General features: G+C 40.0%; 1 protein-coding gene across 1 annotated transcript in view; it reads right to left on the reverse strand.

Annotated features, from left to right (window-relative positions):
* The window catches only part of EYS (eyes shut homolog), a gene marked incomplete at both ends in the record, with an annotated part of 830,586 nt that overhangs the window by 37,903 nt on the left and 772,172 nt on the right, over positions 1-20,511 (reverse strand). Inside the window, 3 exons of the mRNA XM_081998016.1 lie at positions 30-174; positions 367-533; positions 11,061-11,243. Coding sequence (XP_081854142.1) covers positions 30-174; positions 367-533; positions 11,061-11,243 — 495 coding nt within the window. The remainder of the gene's footprint in view (positions 1-29; positions 175-366; positions 534-11,060; positions 11,244-20,511) is intronic.

The following is a 20,511-nucleotide window of genomic DNA, read 5'->3' on the forward strand; positions in this document are numbered from 1 at the left end:
AAAGGAATTGAAAACAGTGTAATCTTTACCTTGAAAGCCGTTCTTAAATCTGGATCCCTTTGGTAGGAGGTTTGGAGTATACTCACGATAGCCTCCTAAATAAAACTGGCTGAAGACATTGAGTCCAACCAGTTTCCCAGGAGAACTGACAGTTTTATTCTTCTGATCATCCACCTTTCAATGAAACATTTATATTTGTTACAACAAAGGAATTTAGCTTATTTAGGAACTCCTAATGAACACAGTCCTCCAAACTTAACAGGTAAACACAAAAGTAATTTTTAAACTTTCCATATAAAATGTCAAAAAAAAAGAGAACACTTTCTTCTAAAAGCTATCCTTCTAAAGGAAATAATAATCTCTTACCTTCAGCCAGCCTTTTTGGAGATATCTGCCAAGATGGATGACATGAATATTGAGTTTTAGATCAAGGGGTTTACTAATGATTGTTGCTGTGCCAGAACCTAGATTGTAGCTATATACTACTCTGTCATTATGGAGGCCTAACACCAAGAAATCATCTCCATTCAGACCTGAAAAGACAAAAATAGAGTAACTACTTATTCCAGGATTCAGGCAAAACTGATGCATAAAATATTCTCCAAATCCATTGAAAATATATCAATTTAGGAAAATTTTAGCCAGGAAGGTTTTAGGTTTTGTATATCCTTTTAATATTCTCTGTGTAACTTGTAACACTATTTCCAGTATTCTTGTGAATTTAAAATAGAGACTGCAGAGATTTTGAACATATTTACAGGCTTTTTGAAGGAAGTTCTTTTTCATGCTGGAGTAGGTTAGTGACATCCACAAAACATGTTGAGCCCGGTGGAATTAGCAGTCATTGCTGTTCCATCCCCCTGCAACATGAATAAGTTTTCATCTTCCTACAAAATCTTAAAAAAGGCAAATTGAAATTCCAAGTTGCATGTGAGAATAGCCTATGATTTAATTCTATTCCAGCATGCTTTCAGCTTTCATGGTAGGCACCTTAATAACCTCAAAACTTGAGGGCATCTGCTATTATGAGGTAAGGGAAGCAACAGGGATATGGGCCTGAGGAAGCTCTAACAGCTTCTAACAAGCTTGGTCAGCTGCCCTTTACCCAAGAGTGCCTGGAGACTTTATTGCAGCTGCCCCTGATTAAGGAGACTCTACAGTATTTGTTACTGAAATTTCTCTAGTCAGAACAGCTGTATGCTTTAATTCTCTCAATTCTTAAACTTTCAGGTTTAGAACTCATTCCTTTGCAAATTTGCAGTAAGTAATTTAATTTCTTTACATTTAGGACTGCATGCCATAAGTGTAGTCTGTGTTTTTCAGGTACTATACTATAAAATCTCATTGGAAAGATTTTAAGTCTGATATAAAGCCTGTGAGTAAGAATTCAATTCCTGGACTGATTTCTGATCATGCAAGTAAATGGATTTTTACACTGGCATCTTTGAAGAGAATTCAGTCCCTCTTCTCATGTAGGCAAGAGTGGAACCACCATTAGTTAGAGAAAACAAGATCAATTTATTTCTTTTACAAACCTCACACTTTCTTTTGCATGTACTCTTAATACGGTAGAACAACTGGGATACAAACAACGGTAAAATGGAAGGATTTTCTTGGTCTTGGATTAGTATGTGCTGAATTGAGATTCGAGGCCATCAATTTCTTTTTACAACTCTCCCATGAATTCAAGCAATTCAGTGCTCAATTTCATGCCTGTAAACTGTGTTTTATTTGATATTTTCTTCTGTTTTCATAAGGTTATCTTATTTTGTATTCATTTAAGGGAAGGCCTCTTACTTTTTCTTGCAGCGTCATGCGATGTCCCTCATTTCAAACGTGTGTCTTGATGCCCCTGCCCCAAGTGCTTGGGGAGTTTGCTTCATTTGCAAAAGATAAAGTGGGTTTTTCCCCACAAGAAGCAAGGATACATGTATCTCATCCTCCCACTGAAGTTCTGCATACTGCTGTTTCATGGACAAAATTGACATATTCCCCTTATCTCAAACGCTGCATTAGCAATGCAGGGGCAGGAGGAACAGTACTCTGCTTTTTCTACACAGAAGTTTGTTTTTTCTATACAGAAGTTTGCTTTTTTTATACAGTTACTATTTTGATACAACATGAATATATATAAAAAGAAAAGATTATTCCAAAGAATTTGAACACACAGCCTCTGTACAAAACATGAAGTTAAATTCAGTTGAATAGAACACAGACAGTGTTCATTTTTATTACAATGATTTGTTCATGACTGAATGAAACCCCATTGCCTTCAGTTACACTGGCATATTACGAGTGAAGGACTTCCAAACTGTAAATAACAATTTTTTAAAATCATTGCCAAAGTTGCTATTTCAGCCATGACCATAATATACTTACGTGATTTGGCCTGCAAAACTAGGGGAGACATGTTAAAAACAAAGCGTTATTTAAAATACTATCTGAATTTTTAAAACACTTTCTTGGAAATGAAGTATGTAAAAGAAATGCAACAGTGCCAGCATTCCACAAAATTGGCATGATGGTGAAGATAATTTTAATTAATAGTCTACATAAATGAGACAGATTTTAACTGTTTTGTTGTTTTTTGATTCTTTTGTCTTCTTCCTTGTCTGTACCAAGAATGGAAAGGAAAAGAGACTCTCAAGTAGGCTTCAGAGAAATCAGGCCATCTAACATTCACATTCTTTTTGTGGATTTCTGATGCACGCACTTAGGGATTCAATAATGGTTGATTCCTACCTTTGCATTAGTCTTACAATAGCTTAATTTTATTGACTTAGTTTTTCTTATTCTAATATAACTGCAAATGGAATCAGATCCCAAATGTTTTAACATTTTACACTTTCAAGGTTGTAAGTTAAGTGGCTTAGGTATCTTAGCTATGAAAATCAACAATGGTTATTTTGTAGAGTATACACTAATAGATGGATTTTGAGGAGGAAAAATTTCCCGCTTTTTCTGCTTTTTTATCTGTTATTAGCTCTAGACTATTTGGTACTGAAGTTTCTCTGGGCAGAACAGCTTTCATTCTCTGCAGTCTTCTTAAACATCCAGTTTAGAACTAATGTCTTTGAAAATTTGAACTAAATAATTTCTTCACATTTACAACTACATATGCTGTCTTTGGCAGAAATCCTTCAAAATAAAGGGTTTTTTGAGAGAGGAGGAACAAGCACAGTATCTTTTTATTGCAAGAGAGCAGTGAATGAAACTTGAAATTATCTGTTTTACACTATTTTTTACTGTCTTATATTTAAACCCTGCAGCTGTTGAAAAAGCACACTTTTATACATACCAGTTTTATACGTCCTTCAATGTAGGACTCCAGTTACATCCTTTAAAAATAATTTACACTGAGAGAAAATGTTTAGTATGTATAAATAATCTCACGCATGAGTTACAAACAGCATACTCAGCATAACTTCCCTCTTCTTATATGTGTGCTTGTTGAAACCATCAGTGTTTTTGTGCTTTTAATTTTGAAGACCTTTATACTCACTTTTTTTATTTCCCGAAAATAATTTCACAGAATCACAGAATCACAGAATCACTAGGTTGGAAAGGACCTTCAAGATCATCAAGTCCAACCTTAATCCAGCGCCACCATGTCCCCTAAACCATGTCCTGAAGTGCCACATCCACACGTTTTTTTAACACTTCCAGAGATGGCGACTCCACCACCTCCCTGGGCAGCCTGTTCCAATGCCTGACCACTCTCTCAGTAAAGAAATTTTTCCTAATAGCCAATCTAAACCTCCCCTGGCACAACTTGAGGCCATTTCCTCTTATCCTATTGCTGGTTACTTGGGAGAAGAGACCAACACCCTCATCGCCACAACCCCCTTTCAGGTAGTTGTAGAAAGCGATAAGGTCTCCTCTCAGCCTCCTCTTCTCCAGACTAAACAACCCCAGTTCCCTCAGCCACTCCTCATAAGACTTGTGCTCCAAACCCCTCACCAGCTTCGTTGCCCTTCTTTGGACACGTTCCAGCACCTCAACATCCTTCTTGTAGTGAGGGGCCCAAAACTGAACACAGCATTCAAGGTGCGGCCTCACCAGTGCCGAGTACAGGGGCACGATCACTTCCCTACTCCTGCTGGCCACACTATTCCTGATACAGGCTTTTTCTGTCTGATAATGAGCACATTCATATTTATACATGTTTACTTCCTCTTCTTTCATAAGTAAAGCACTATACTTACATGTTTTTGGAAAGGACAAGATTTGTTTATTCCAGTTTGAAAGCAATGATAGCATGTATTCAGTCTGAATTGATCTAAAATTTGAAAAATCTTATGTTGGACTCAGACAGGAAGAAATATTGGAATTTAGTAAATATGGATTATTGTTTTATGGAAACTGGAGAAAAAAGGTGCCACACTTTTGCAGTACTGCTATCGAAATATTCACAGGGCAAGTGATACAGGTGGATTTGCTTTTGCTTTTACATTATTACTCCCACTTATACAATGAGTACCAAACAACTATTTACATAAGCTTAACATATGTTAAGGCCCAACTTCACTCCTTCGCTCCGGACCCCTCTTCCCCCACCACCAAGCAGTGCGTGGGGTGGGGGTCTGTGGTCGGTACATGGTGGTTTCTCTCTGCCGTTCCTTCGTCGTCACACCTTTCCTCTGCTCCAGCGTGGGCTCTCCACAGGCTGCAGTTACTTCAGGGAATGCCCATCTGCTCTGGCATGGGGTTCTCCACAGGCTGCAGTGTTGGTAGTCTGCTCCTCTGTGGAGGTGGCATGGAGCTCCTCCTTTTCCTCCTCTGACCTTGTGTTCCCTCTGCTGTTTCTCACTCTTTCTGTTCCCTCCTCCTCCCTCTGTGCTGTTTTCTCCCCTTTCTTAAATACAGTCCCCCGAGGTGCCACCACCTTGGCCGCGGGGCTCAGCCGTGCCCTGCGGTGGGTGGGCTGGAGCCGGCTGGAACCGGCTGTGTCCGGCACGGGGCAGCCCCGGCCGCTCCTCACAGAGGCCGCCCTGCAGCCCCCGCTGGCAGCGCCTGCGCACCTGCACCCCATACGCATACAGACAGTGGCAACTTTTGTCCTGGCCTGTGCGAACAGGAGATGTTTTTCTAGTGTTCTAACCAGAGCCAGGGGTCAGACCCAGCCCCGAGACTGTACAGAGCGAGACCCGAAGAGGACAGATCCACTATGATCAAGGAAATCGAGAGTACTATCAGTCTGACTGCTGTGAGAGGTTTGGTATTAAGTGAGCTATTAGGACAAAGGTGACTTTTGATTTACAAGCTTTGTAAAGGTAAGAAGATGTTATATATCTCTGCATTAGACAACATTTGATAGTACCTCACAAGAGGTTAGCCATGACATCAGTGTCCGTGGTGCAGGCAGAGATGATGGTGGAGGGCAATCAGGTAGAGTACTGCAAGAGAATGCTGACTATGAGAAGTGGGATGAAATGGAGAAAGGGGAAATATAAACAAAATATTTAAAATACTTCCATGCAGCAAGATCACAGGCTGTGAAAAACCTCATGCTCCTCATGGTGAAAACATCATGAAACAGTTGAGGTGAAAACAACTTCAATGTACCGGACATCTGCTGGAAGTATAACACGGCAGAGAGGAAACAGTCTGGGAGGTTCCTGGAGTGTGTGGAGGATAATTTCCTGACACAGCTCGTAAGTGAGCCCACCAGGGGAAGCACCCCACTTGATCTGCTGTTTACAAACAGAGAAGGACTGGTGGGAGGTGTGGTGGTCTGAGGCTGTGTTGGGCTTAGCAACCATGACATGATAGAATTATCAATTCTGAGCGAAGTAAGAAGAGGGGTCAGCAAAACTGCTACCATGGGCTTCTGGAGGGCAGATTTCGGCCTGTTTAGGTCACTGGTTGAGAATCCCTTGGGAGACAGTCCTGAAGGGCAAAAAGGTCCAGGAAGGCTGGACAGTCTTCAAAAAGGAAATCTTAAAGGCACAGGAGCAGATGGTCCCCATGTACCATAAGACGAGCTGGTGGGGAAGATGACCAGCCTGGCTGAACAGGGAGATTTTGCTGGGACTCAGAGGAAAAGAGGAGAGTTTATCACCTTTGGAAGAAGGGGAAGGCAACTCAGGAAGAGTACAAGGATCTCGTTAGGTCAAGCAGAGACAAAATTAGAAAAGCAAATGCCCAGCTATAAATCAATCTGGCCATGGTCGTAAGGGATAACAAATAATGCTTTTACAAATACATAAACAACAAAAAGAGAGGCAAGGAGAATCTCCATCCCTTATTGGATATGGGAGGACCATTGTCACCAAGAAGGAGGACAAAGCTGAGGTACTTAATGTCTTCTTTACCTCAGTCTTTAATAGCCAGACCAGGTATCTGCAGGGTATTCAGCCCCCTGAACTGGAAGATGGGGATGGAGAGCACAATAACCCACCCATAATCCAGGAGGAAGCAGTTAAGGACATGTTAAACCCCCTGGACACCCACAAGTCTATGGGGCCGGACGGGATCTACCCAAGAGTACTGAGGGAGCTGGTGGAGGAGCTTGCCAAGCCACTCTCCATCATTTATCAGCAGTCCTGGTTAACAGGGGAGGTCCCAGATGACTGGAGGCTTGCCAATGTGACACCCATCTACAAGAAGGGCCAGAAGGAGGATCCTGGGAACTACAGGCCTGTCAGCCTGACCTCCGTACCAGGGAAGATCACGGAGCAGTTCGTCTTGAGAGTGCTCACAGGGCATGTGAAGGACAACCAAGGGATCAGGCCCAGCCAGCATGGGTTCATGAAGGGCAGGTCCTGCTTGACCAACCTGATCTCCTTCTATGACCAGGTGACCCGCCTAGTGGATGAGGGAAAGGCTGTGGATGTTGTCTACCTGGACTTTAGTAAAGCCTTTGACAGCATCTCCCACAGCATTCTCCTGCAGAAACTGGCGGCTTGTGGCTTAGACAGGTTTACTCTTCGCTGGGTAAAGAACTGGCTGGATGACCGAGCCCAGAGGGTTGTGGTGAATGGCGTTAAATCCGGCTGGCGGCCAGTCACAAGCGGTGTTCCCCAGGGCTCGGTTCTGGGGCCGGTCTTGTTCAGTATCTTTATAGATGATCTGGATGAGGGAATTTGAGTGCTCCCTCAGTAAGTTTGCAGATGACACCAAGTTGAGTGGGAGTGTTGATCTGCTGGAGGGTAGGAGGGCTCTGCAGAGGGATCTGGACAGGCTGGATCGATGGGCCAAGGTCAACTGTATGAGGTTTAATAAGGCCAAGTGCCGGGTCCTGCACTTTGGCCACAACAACCCCATGCAACGCTACAGGCTTGGGGAGGAGTGGCTGGAGAGCAGCCCGGCAGAAAGGGACCTGGGGGTGCTGGTTGACAGCCGGCTGAATATGAGCCGGCAGTGTGCCCAGGTGGCCAAGAAGGCCAACAGTGTCCTGGCCTGTATCAGAACTAGTGTGGCCAGCAGGAGTAGGGAAGTGATCGTGCCCCTGTACTCGGCACTGGTGAGGCCGCACCTTGAATGCTGTGTTCAGTTTTGGGCCCCTCACTACAAGAAGGATGTTGAGGTGCTGGAGCGTGTCCAAAGAAGGGCAACGAAGCTGGTGAGGGGTCTGGAGCATCAGTCTTCTGAGGAGCGGCTGAGGGAACTGGGGTTGTTTAGTCTGGAGAAGAGGAGGCTGAGGGGAGACCTTATCGCTCTCCACAACTACCTGAAAGGGGGTTGTGGCGACGAGGGTGTTGGTCTCTTCTCCCAAGTAACCAGCGATAGGACCAGGGGAAATGGCCTCACGTTGTACCAAGGGGGGTTTAGATTGGCTATTAGGAAAAATTTCTTTACTGAGAGAGTGGTCAGGCATTGGAACAGGCTGCCCAGGGAGGTGGTAAAGTCATCATCACTGGACGTGTTCAAAAAACGTGTGGATGTGGCACTTTGGCACATGGTTTAGTGGGTGTGGTGGTGTTGGGTTAATGGTTGGACTTGATCTTGAAGGTCTTTTCAAACCTTAATGATTCTCTGATTCTGTGATCATTGCCTCATACTTGTAAATTGTTAAAACAACAGAATGTCCTCTTGGTGAAATAAGCAAAGTTCACTTGGTAAGAAATACTGCTTTCTGTTAATTAAAATGGGGGTTACTCAGTCTCCCCAACCATTTAAACTAAGGTGTTTAATAAAATAAATAAAGGAGAAAATAAATAGAACTGCTATGCAGCAATTTACCAGGTGCCTTGTCGTTTCTCAGCCTTGCTGACAGCTGGTGCTCAGCTGCCCACCCATCATTTTACATGGGGCTACAGAAATGCATTGCTGTATGTGTTCACATATGGCAGTGTTCACGAAAGAAATGATACACAAAATAATAAAAAGCCAGGTTTCCATCTGACAACTATATAATAAGCCCAGAATGCTAGTACTCTGGTTACTAAAAATGACACCAGTAAGCATTTTTTTTACTTAGTTCAGCTAAATATAGTTGGAAGACCTACACTTCACAATGACTTTACAGGGTTACACCCCACAGACAGGCCTTTTTGAGAGAAACTTCAGTGCAATGTATCTGTTTTATTTTTAAGCAATTTTTTTTTGTATTCTCTTTTCATTTTTGTAACTGAAAAAAAAAATCATGTTATTTTGCACTATTGGTGCTCTACTTTTCGTATTTGCGTTTTTTTCTATCCTGAATAAAGACAGTGGACAAAGTAGTATAGTTTTTGTTTCATTACATTTCCTATAATTTCTGTACTGATAGTTTGAAATCCAGTCCCCAAGGTTGCAGAAATGTGTCTGAATGTGGTGGTTCATTCTTGTCATTGAAAAGAATGTTTTAATGATGCATTTGTGTTTGTATTACAAAAGAGCTATGTATTATTCTTGTAAAAATTTAATGATGGGGACACTGGCTTCTGAAAGCTGCTTTCTGACTGACTAGATGGAAATGTTTTAGGTAATGTAAACTCCATGCACCATTTCTGCTTGGCTAGCCACAAAAGACAGACATCCATAACAATAAATAATTAGCAAGCGAAAGGAAAAACTGCCTGAGAGCGAACTGTGATAGCAAGTGAAAGGAAAAGCTGCCTTGGAGTGAATGGTGGCTGTTGTGGGAATAAAATGTGGCACGAGTGGTGTTAGACCTGGATGCAGCTAAAAAACTGTTGAATATATACTGTTCAATATAGTTCAGTTAGCAGGATCACCAAGGCCTGACCATATTTTGAAGTTTGGAAAAAAGCTTAGCAAAGTCTGATTCACACACAGATAGAGGCAGAGCAAGTTTTTGAGTTTAAATACACTCACAGTCATTTAATACTTATTTGTGTTGGGCTAATTTGGCTAATCAAACCGATAACTTAAGTATATCAGTTTGTGGCTCTTTTTCTATGTGCTGTACCAGGGTATCATGGCGCATTGAAGTACAGTTGATCAGCTGAGCTGCACTAGCTAAATTTGACAAATGAGAAGTAACAGGCTTAATTATATTACAGATACATAAACTGCCAAGCTGTTCTAAGCTAACATGTTTTAGTCTGCCTTGTGGTAGACTAACAGTCTGATTTTTGTAAGTCTACCACAGGCAGAAAGGGGAAGAATCCCCAGAGTATACAGGAACTTAAGTAAAGAAATTTAACAGAAAACAAGGCCTAAGAAAATACCAAATGTGTTAAGATAACAAATGAAGGATACCCTGCATGCTATTGACATGATGTACTGCAGCTGTTTTGTGCAATATATATGTTACCACATAAGGCCTCCCCAAAATTGGTTTTTAATAATATAGTTTGGGACCTCAGTATCTTAAAGCTGCTAATAATAATTTCTTCCCTCTTTTATCTTCCTGAAGTATTAATTTTCTGATGCTGTTCAGCATAAGTGTAGGGTTCCTGTATGTCATGGGCCATGTCTGCCAAACTTAGGTGACGTTTTGGACATGGTAAAGCACCTACTGTGGCAGTAGAGACTTGTATTTACCTTCCTAAATCACTATCCTACTGTGATGGATTTAGACCTACAGACACATCACCAAACCTCCCTCCTAGGCTTCAATAATCCCATAGGACAGCTCCAAATCCAAAAGTTAGCTCATGCTCCAACTGCAGAAACAAGGTAAAAATAAGTAATAATCTTCCCATGATCTATTAAGTATTTAGTAGTTTCTACGCCAACTGCTTTAAGTCTGCATTAACATTTAATTAAATTTTTCTCAACTTTCATCAATATTATGGGTCCTGAGTGGACAGTAGTGCTAGGATGGACAATACAAGCAATATTACTATTTTAACCCATTTCAATGCTGAGGCCATGGCAGCCTGACACAGTGAGGAGATACCCAAAGTATTGCTAAAATCTTAGTACAAGTGTTGTAAGTAGATTTATATAACCTCCTTCTCAGCTGTGTTAATCAGACCAAGTTGAATACTTTGCTATACACATTGTAGCACAACTTAGCTAGCTTGGGTTATCTTGCATTGATTGATCTCAGGGGTTAGGGTCTCATATTTTACGTAAATAACAGAGAGTCTGGTCGGCCACAGGGTTGGATTTCAGTGTTGAGAGTCCTGTGGGCAATGGAAGTACAGCCACTGTGACAACAACAACAATTCGTGGCTGCTCCTGCGGCAGGTCATTTGAGGACAGAGGAAGAAGAAATGGCAGGGTGGCTGTGGCATGTTGGACGGATGGATTGATTTTCCAATAAAGTAAGTATCACTGGAAGAAGATTTGAGGCAGCATCTCTCAAAACTGGACACCAAATAAATGTAATCAATAATGAAATTTATGTTTATGACTAAAAAGAGAACCCTGATCTTCTGCTTTCCATTTATTTTGTTCAGAAATATGTTATTTCAAGCATTAGATTAACTGTTGACTTTAATTACTGGAAGCAGTTGTACTTCTCCTTAATGAAAAGAAACATTTATACAATTTTGTTGTTTACTGTGTATTTACAAAACAATAAAGTATTGAAGAGATTATTTTCTTCCTACTAAAATTATATCCTAAAATGAATAAAGAAAAGCTGGGTATACAATTTTTATCCTACTTGTTTAATGAATATTTGAAAGCCTGTAAGGAGAGGTAATAAAAATAAAGCTTACCTTGTCCCTTCTGTCCAGTGAAAAAAATCAAGTTATCTTGTAAAGCTGAGTGGTGGTTTGCCAACTGAAATTTCAAGCGGAATTCATAGTAGAAGGTGATGTTTAGAATTGTAGAATAAGATAGGAATGAGGTATAGCCAAAGACATCTGTGCCACTGAAACTAGGCTGGCTAATATTAATAGCTGGATTAAAAAAAAAAAAAAAAAAAAGACATTCAGTGTTAGGACAAATTCTTTACCATATGTATTTGCAAGTTCTATTTAACATCCCGTTTTAGAACTTCAAAACTAATAAATAACACCAATAATTTGATATGTTGTAATATTTTACACACATGCAGATATAGTTTGGCTTTCCTCTGAGTGTAATGCCTTTATTTCTCAGCGTTTGTAAATAGGCTTCTTTTACAACGTTGGCAACTACTGCCATCTCCTGGATTCTAGATAGCATTGCTACAAATAGAACTACACTGCAGTATTTACTCAAAACTCAGACAAAAGAACACATGCAAAGAAATTCTCCTGTTAAAAGAAATGCCATCTCAGACACACATCTGAATGAAAGTGTGTAAAAGGATGTGCTGAAGAGGTTAGGGATTAATAATTCTTCACAGATAGAGAAGTAATAAAAAGAAACATCATAAAAGAATAAAGGATGAATTCGCAGCACAGTGAATAAGGCCTAGATGAATTATATTGTTTACATTATTTGTTCCATCATTTGAACTGTCCGAATATTCAGGAATTGAGTATTCAAAAATGTGTAATTTACAGTACTAATAAATTATCTAACCTTTTTTGTAACTGTCATTTAGGTTCATTTTAATGAAAATTTCCTTTATGTTGGGCACTGACCAAGCAAAGCATGTAGCTTTTTCTAAAATACCTTTGTCAACTACATATTCCTGCTTCCTCCAAAGCTATGAAGGCTACAAGTTCATTCAAACACCTGCTGGTTTTGTGGCACAGAATTTTATAACTTATGCTGAGAAAAACTGTGGGATTCAAAAAGCAAATAAAAAGCAAATAAAATCAAGTCTATACACATATCTGTACTGGTAAACAGTCTACAGGGCACTGGTGCTAAGCACCCACACAGCCCCAGGGACTGCCTGCTGGAGCAGAGTAGCCAGGCTGCTGTAGTCAACTCCTGTAGTCGATGCTCAGAGCAGAGGTAACATGATGCTCGTATTGATAGCACAGTTTAGTGAAAAACAGAGAGGAAGAATAGCTGAGTAAAGCTTAACCCTGAAAGGCTGGGTGTGGGGCTAGATGTAAAAGATTTGAGCAGTTGTCTCCAACCAACCTGAGCACCAAATGTGGCTTTACTGATGAAGGCAGCAGGAGGGACTGGGGGAGGAAGGAATGCACCATGTACAAACCAGATTGGGAAGTGCAAGTGGGGAATTATAATCTTCCCTAAGTAAATCTCAGTGAGCCTAAGTACCTTTAAGCATCTGGCCCTAAATACTTACAGTGTGGGGAAAAACAATCATACATAATTGTGGAAATTATATGACCATCTCTAGTCTGGTGCATCTGTTTCTAAATTTGCAATTTGGGAAACCTGCCATGTTGGCACTGAAGTGGCAGACATTGCCTTAGTATCTGCATCTGGCGAAAGGTGCAGACGTAGGCTCTGACAAACCTTTTCTAGCACAGACTTGGAGCCTGCAGCAATACAGAGTGTACCGTCCCATTTATTAAGCACTACTTCACACATGTGGCACATTATGCCTTGTTTTGTCATCTTAAATGGGAGCCAGGAAATTTCATATGAAACGGTGGTTTTGTCCTAATTAGAAGAAAACTAGCAATGAGTTTATTCTCAACCTAGTCTGACTGAACGTAACCTGAAATCTCAGACCTTTGTGAGTCATGTGCTGCACTGGAGGAAAAACACATTTGTGCTGGCTGCAGTCCACTAGTATTCCCTCAGATTACCTGAACATGCATAAGGGAGGCTCAAATTCTGTATTTTTTGCTTCTCAGGAAGCTATGACAGACAGGCAACATCTTTAATATGTAGCATTCTTCCTCTGTTTCTTCTTTTTCCTTTGTTTGTTTCTTTCTATTTATTTAATAAAACACAAAATAATTAAGAGACAGGAAGATTTTAAAATAAAGGAGGCCTTTGCATTTGTTGTCTTTTTCTGCTTCCCTTTATAATGGGAAAGGCAAATTCTATCACGTACCTCCACAGAGACAGGTAATTTGTTTTGCTGACAGAAATCACTGAAGAGTCTATTCCTGACAATTTATTCCCAGCAGGGTAAAACATTTTATTCCCAGGATGAAGTATGCCACTGTCTCAGCTGTTTTCTTGGAGCTTTCTAACTGGGAAGTTATTTTCTTGCCTTTCTACTTGCTCCATTCAGCATTCCCTATAAAGATGTATTTGAACACTGACAAAGGAATGCCCTGCAAAGTGATCTGCAACAGTACGACCTGGACAGCGGGAGGATACTACTCCCACTGACCAGGTTCTGCACAACATGCAGCAAATTGTTATATATCCATATTCTTAGATTATTACTACACACCAGTTTCAATTTCCTTGCAGTTTTGATGCATCTTAGAACAAAAGGCTCAAGGAATTCAATTCATACTTACAACTAAAACTATATCTCATTTAAGCAAGAATAGTTTTGGCCCATGAGCTGGGGCGCAGCAAATTCAGGGCTGAGACAAGACTCAGCTTTTCTCTGTGCGTTTCCTTATGTAAAAAAGTGATAGATTTACTGGGTGGAGGTTTTGTTGGAGTCATGACAAAACTGTGCTGATAACAGAACTGCTCCTATTTAAGGTTATTAAAAAAGATTATTTACCGTTAAATAACTTTAACTAAAATGAGGGGCATGTGGCTAGGTCTTTCAAGAAGGCAGAAGTGGGAACCGGCCTTAGTAAATTAAGCGTGTTATCCAAAATTTAGTTTGGTAAGTTTGCTGTCATAGAAAGTTGCTGTCGTTTGACTCTAGAGACTAGTATCACCATTTACATATGGCCTGTGATACTACATATGGCCTGGGCTCCCCACAGTACTGAAAAGGTTGGCCATTCTGTCTTGTGATTGTGATTTTGCCTATTTCTTCCTCCTGTTTTTAGCATAAAGTCTAACAAAACAGGCTTGAGAGAAAAATTACCAGACCAAATTGATGATGAAGTTTTATAGCAATAAATTAACAGAGAATGGTACAGAAAGATAAGCAGTTTTATTGAAAATGTAAATATAGACAATAATATTCAGAGTCTGCAGACAGGTCATGTATGCTATATTTGGTCAACTGTGAGATGTCAAAATCTTGACACTACCAAGCAGGCTTAAAATGCTTCTTAGAGATACCAGTTTAGAGTCTAATGGACACCTCAGCGATAGCCCAAGTTCGAACCACCTTAGACAGAAGTGACGCTGAAGAATATTGTGCAAAGTCCTGAAGAAGGTATATCAGAGAACATCAATGTGATGTTACTTAAGAGTTCCTGAGGGCATGACAGCTGTTGCTGAGAGCACACTGAATGAATGGCCTACACCCATAAACTTCAACATGGAATCACAGAATCATTAAGGTTGGAAAAGACCTCTAAGATCATCGTCCAACTATCAGCCCAACACCACCATGTCCACTAAACCATGTCCTGAAGTGCCACGAATCACCCTGAACAAACATCTACATGAAGGCAAGAAGATGGAAGCTCGATCTTCAATGCAAAAGATGGTAAATATTCTGGTTTGGACCTTTACCTATACTGCAATTTTACCTACAGTAAAAGAATTGCACCTTAGTTTCAAGATCTCCATACGGGGAAAGCTTACATATAATCATACCTCCTGCACTCTCGCAAAAAAAATCTGATATATAATAAATTTTTGCTATATTGCAATAAAAAACATTTTATTTCACATTGGTGTTTAATCATTGTTAGGCTTTTTTCATTTCACAGCACTGCTTACCTATTTTTATTTTATCCTCTATTAGTTTACCTTAGGAAGAAGACCTATCGAGGTCCTAAGCCTCCCACTTGTTAGAAGCAATCTGCACATATACACTGTGGGTGGCAGTCATCTGACCAAATGAGGGCATCCATGATATAGATGTCTATGTAACAGCTGACCACCTAAGGTTGCACTTAGTGGAAAAATTAAGCATTTTTAAGATGCAGTGTCTTTCATATAAAACATCTACCTTATACAGGTCAGGTGAACAGTATTCTAAGATGCTTATTTCACCCCACCACATTGAAAAGTAGCATTGGGTTGTAAGAGTAAAATATTATAGACTTCTAAAGCTAGGTGTGATGAAGCCTACCTTCTCTGTATCCTGCAACTACTTCCCATTCTGCATGTTTGTAGTCTCTGGTCATCGTTGCCATAAAAGCTAAATGATTTAGAAATTCTGAACTCATTCTCTGTGAAATAAAGGAAACACTTTTTTTTTTATTTTAAAGAATGGGAACCATAGGGCACTCAGAAACTAGATTGTTTGCACAAAATTGCACACAGAGTCTGGAGTGGATTGAAGAGTTGAGTATAGATCTCTGAACTCCAGGTTAAAGCACAGTCACTAAACATTCTTTACAAATTCACCTTTTAGTTTCTTATCTCAGTGTGTCTGAGCACTGCCCCTTCTAAAACATCTGACAAGGAGCAATTTTCATAAACAATGTCCATCTTTGACTACTTGAGCATCTCAGCTCAGCTCTTTATGGTCTTTTCATCCAGTTTTAACTGTGCATTTTTCTGGGGCCATGAAGTACATTCAATAACATATCCAGCGTTGTAGAGGCTTAAGACATCCCTGCTGTGCTATAGGTTCCAGATGGGGTAACAGACACCACCAGCCAACAGATTTTGGGATAAACAATCTATCTCAGAATAACAGCACAGTAATAAATACGAATCAGTATTACAATTACTCAAGTCAAAACAACAGCAAATCACTAATAATGGGCTAAACTTACTATCTGGGCACACAGAGATTTACGTAACAGTGGCTATCAGGGAGGCCAGCAGGAAGCAGGGCATGTTGCCTTCTCCAGATGAGCAACTTGGACCCACTGCGAGTTTGGGGCATTTCAGATTCCCTGACTGGACTGTCCTTTTTTATGGTTGATTACCCACACTTGTTAACCAGACATCATACCCCACCCCTGCTCCCCTCCATGTGGGTCCCCCCACGTGTTTGCATGGTGCTTGGATGCTACCTGAAACGGTGTGTGACCACTGTATGGAGCTATATCTATGTAAGGCATGTGGTCACCAAATGGAGAAATACTGTATAAGGCAACAGGAGCCCCACAGGCATGTTCTGTGAAAATCTTTATACACTATTTTGGTTTACTACTTCACAGTTTTCTCCACAGAGTTGAAGCAGTTTCTCACACCTAGTAAAAGTCAGATGCAGTATCTAATTAACTACCCTACCCTTAGCAGGCAGTTACATGTGGTAAGTGTTTGTAAATAGTCCTCCCTATGCTGGTCTCTGGAGAGTATAATGTATTTAGGCATGTTAATTAATCTTGAGTCAAAAGCTTATATTTCTGGCTAATTCAATATATCTAGCTTGACAGCTATTCCATATTTTATCTGTTTCTGGACTGCCACTTACAGATTTTATATCACATTTTTAATCATGTTTCTTCTCTACACTATCAAGAGGTCTTTATCCGATCACATAGAAAAGTTAATCAGTAAATGTGCACCAATGTAAAACATTCAGTCTTTGAGAGATCTTTCATGCAATGACCTTCATTAGTTTCATTTTAAACATAGTTTGCCATACTGTTGCATATTTTTAACTGAAAAATTAAAAAAAACAAAACCGTGTGAAAAATACAGTGACTGGTAAAATTGTGTCAAGCAAGATAATTCCATCTTTTCCTTTTATTATCTTTCTTTTCATTATAAAGCTATGGAGCCAAGACTGTGCAGAAAATTGTATAATCTTACAGCCCTCTTTTCCTTGAAACAGAGTCCTTCAAAATGTTATTTATGAAATGTTTGGGGCTCGCTGAAATAGCAAAGGGCACAGGTAACCACATTAAGTTATTCCCTTTTCCTGCCTAGACATCGTCCAAGCTGATTTCCACTCTTGCTCTTGCAGTGTACAGTCTGAAGTGGGAAAGAACAGAGATGTGGGAGGTAAAAAAAAATCAATTAAATTTTTTTAAAAAATCTTAATAAAGAGGAGAGAATAAAGTGACAAAGAGGAAAGAGAATAATGGTTTAATTGTCTTTGAATTTTCTGTTATGATTTTAAATTAATGTTTCTTTCAGTTTTCACTGCCAATACATCTTGGACTACAGCTTTACAATACATTGCAAAAACCAAGACAGATGAATGGAATAAAAAGAAATGAGGACTTCAGGCCACAGAATTGCAATCAGATAACCCACTTCTTTACATTATCATTGACTAGCTGTGAACAGTTATCAGCTCCGTGTCTGGCTCAAGGATCAGCAACCACTGCGGGATGAGTAGTATTCAGTTCTAAATTCCAGCTCACGTATTTGCAAAGATAATATTGAAAAAGGAATGGAAATTGCTGCCAAGCATTGTATTTTCCACTCTTCCAAGTTGTACAAAACTCTTCAGAAAAACGCCCTTTGTCATCATGAAATTGTGCACTGTCACTGTTTCTCTTACACATTTGCAGTATAGCTCTTAATAAACCAAAACTTGCTCTTGAGCACAGAAATACTGATGAACAGACTGCAAAATGTTTTCTTAGTTGAGTTTAGAAAAAATATTTTAAAAGCATCTGGTCTATTCCTCCTCTAACTCATCATGCTTCTAATGAAGCAGCAAGAAGATTAGATGTTCGAACTACAACACATGCTCCTGGAGGAAGTAGCTCACTTAACAAAGCTATATGAAGCAAATTACAAATGCATTTATATAAATTCCTATATATTTACAACCACCAATTTTAAATACTGATTTGCATGCCGACCCCTGGCACTAAGTTCTGTTAGGAACTTCTCTCTGTGCATTGCAGGACATTAGAAGGTATTAGATCAGGGACTGCAGGCCAACAGGTGAAGGGAGAAGAACTTGCTGCGGCAATTCCCCTGTCCTTTGTGCCTGGAAAGATTCAGAGGGGTGAAGAGGACTGGGAGCTGCCCAGGGACCAGTCATGGAAATGAGATGGAAGGCCTGCTGTACGGACATGTGGTATATGTAGCATCATTTGGGAAGGAGAGGCAAGGTGAGGGAGCTAAACTGGCGTTAGTTCACATGTTTTGCTAGTTCTACATTAAAGCTGTTTTCTTCAATAGGCAATCAGCTTTCCTCACTGGGAACTCTGGGAATTGCAGAGGAGGAAAGGATAAGGGGTGCTGGAGCTGCAGGGTGGTGCAGTGCCAGCTGAGAGTTCAAGGCTGTAGAAGACTTTTGATGTCAGGAAAACTAATGTATGAGGGGTTGGTGATCCATATAATGGGTAATTCAGGTGTATGCCTTCCCCTCCCCACCCCCAGTAAATACTTAGGTATTCCATTTATTTGTCTTGTGGTATCAGTAGTCATGGAGCCCATGACTAAGCTAAGCCCTATTAGCTTAGCTTATTTCTGTAATCGTATGGACTAGTAACTTGTACTTCTGATTGGAAGCTGAGACTTGCAATAATAAAAGTGATTTCACTGCTCAAGGATCAAAATACGAATCTGAAAAACTAGTAATACAGCAGTGACAGTGTGTGTGTAAGTGTGTGTACCTATGTGTGTTTTGTACAATTTTTACAACATTCCTCCCATTGGAGGCCTAGCTAAAAGCAAATGACCCAGAAAATAAATTCTCTTGAACCAGAAGAAGAACAACCCTGATCAGCATTCCCCAGAGTGCCTTACCACTGACCAGAAACCTTACGACGCTGTTTTTTTTGTCTGAGGAAATTCTCTTTGGGCATCTGGTGTCACCGAACTGCATGATTTAGTCTGCAGACCCAAACACCTCTGAAGGTGACCTCGTGTGTCAAACACAGCTGCACAGAAGCAATTCGCTTGCAGGCTGATTTTCACTCTACAGAGCTTGGAGAAAGTGACAATTCCCACTTCAGCACTTTGAAATGAATTTCATACAGGGGGTGAATACATCCTACAGAAAGCCTGCTGGAATCCTTCGGACCGTGAAGCATTACCATAAATGTTGCTCAGAAATGTTTCAAGGAACATACTTGCAGATTGCTGTGAATGAATGCTGTGGATGGCCCTTTTCAGTGTGTGTTTATGAAATACAATGTCACAGTCAGGACTCCATTTTACATTGTCACATATGTACATATGTGAAACACACCGTGAAATGAAAACAATGAAATTTGGTCTAAAACACTGCAATTGACACAATTACTCATCTTAGCAGTGCACATTCCTTTGAAAACCTTCTCATTTTAAACTTACTTTTATGCTTACAAAGAGCTTGATCTTGATTCCTGGCTTAACAAAATGCTTCATATTATAACCAACAGTTTCCCAGAAGGACCCAGTTTCTTGTGTAACATATAATCAACAACATCGACAGCTTAGAAGTCCAGGTATTCATTTGCATTCCTGGTGAATGAACCATTTCTGCTCCACTCACATTTATGAGGCCATCACAACTCTGCAGTACAATACCTTGATATTTCCTCTTAAAATTTCTGCATTGTATATCAAAATACCTTACACTCATATATCTCAAACACACTGGCCTTATATTTTACAGACCATACCCGTTTCCTATACCAGTCAGGAAATGCCCCCAGTCTGCACTTAGATGGAAGTGTTAAAAAAAACAGAAAAAAGAAAAAAAGTCTGATTACAGACTGAGGTACAAGAAGAGTGTCCTAAACTCTGCTTATTTTGGTGAGATAAAACAATAGTATTTTTAATAGTTTAAGCTCATTAAAACTGTCTGACTTGTTTCATGTTAACAACAGTCATTTGGCTACATTTATATTCAAATCATTATAATTAGAATTCTCCTTCATTTTAAAAGAGTTGAAGTATGGTCCTATAGAGATCTCTCTAACTGAGTTCAAGCTTTCTCTTTGGATTGAGCAAGCACCAAGATTTTCAGTCTTAGATCTGATGAAATGGCAAACCTCCCCGGATGACAGGCAGTTCTAGTGCTAACCTAATCCTCACTTGCTTCCATAATGTGATATTGTTATGTCCTCCTGACCAGCATTTAAAAGTAGAAAAATCAAATATACAGGAAGTATTTTAAAAAGCATTTTACAGAAAAAAGATGTTGATAGCACTGTTGGAGAATGTGTCTTCATTTGGTCAAAAATGGTGCTATTTATAAACACTTTCATTCACCAGTGTGATCCTAAATACTGGAGGAGATTTACAATGTGCAAGAAACACAATGCAAGCAACCTTTTACTAAATTAACTGTGAAAGGAAATGTATTAGACTAGGGCTTGAATGTTGGCTGCTTTCACACGAAACTACTGAAAAGCCAGAGCTCAA

Source organism: Phaethon aethereus (assembly GCF_964289735.1).
Source record: "Phaethon aethereus genome assembly, chromosome: 3".
Classification (NCBI taxonomy): Eukaryota; Metazoa; Chordata; class Aves; order Phaethontiformes; family Phaethontidae; genus Phaethon; species Phaethon aethereus.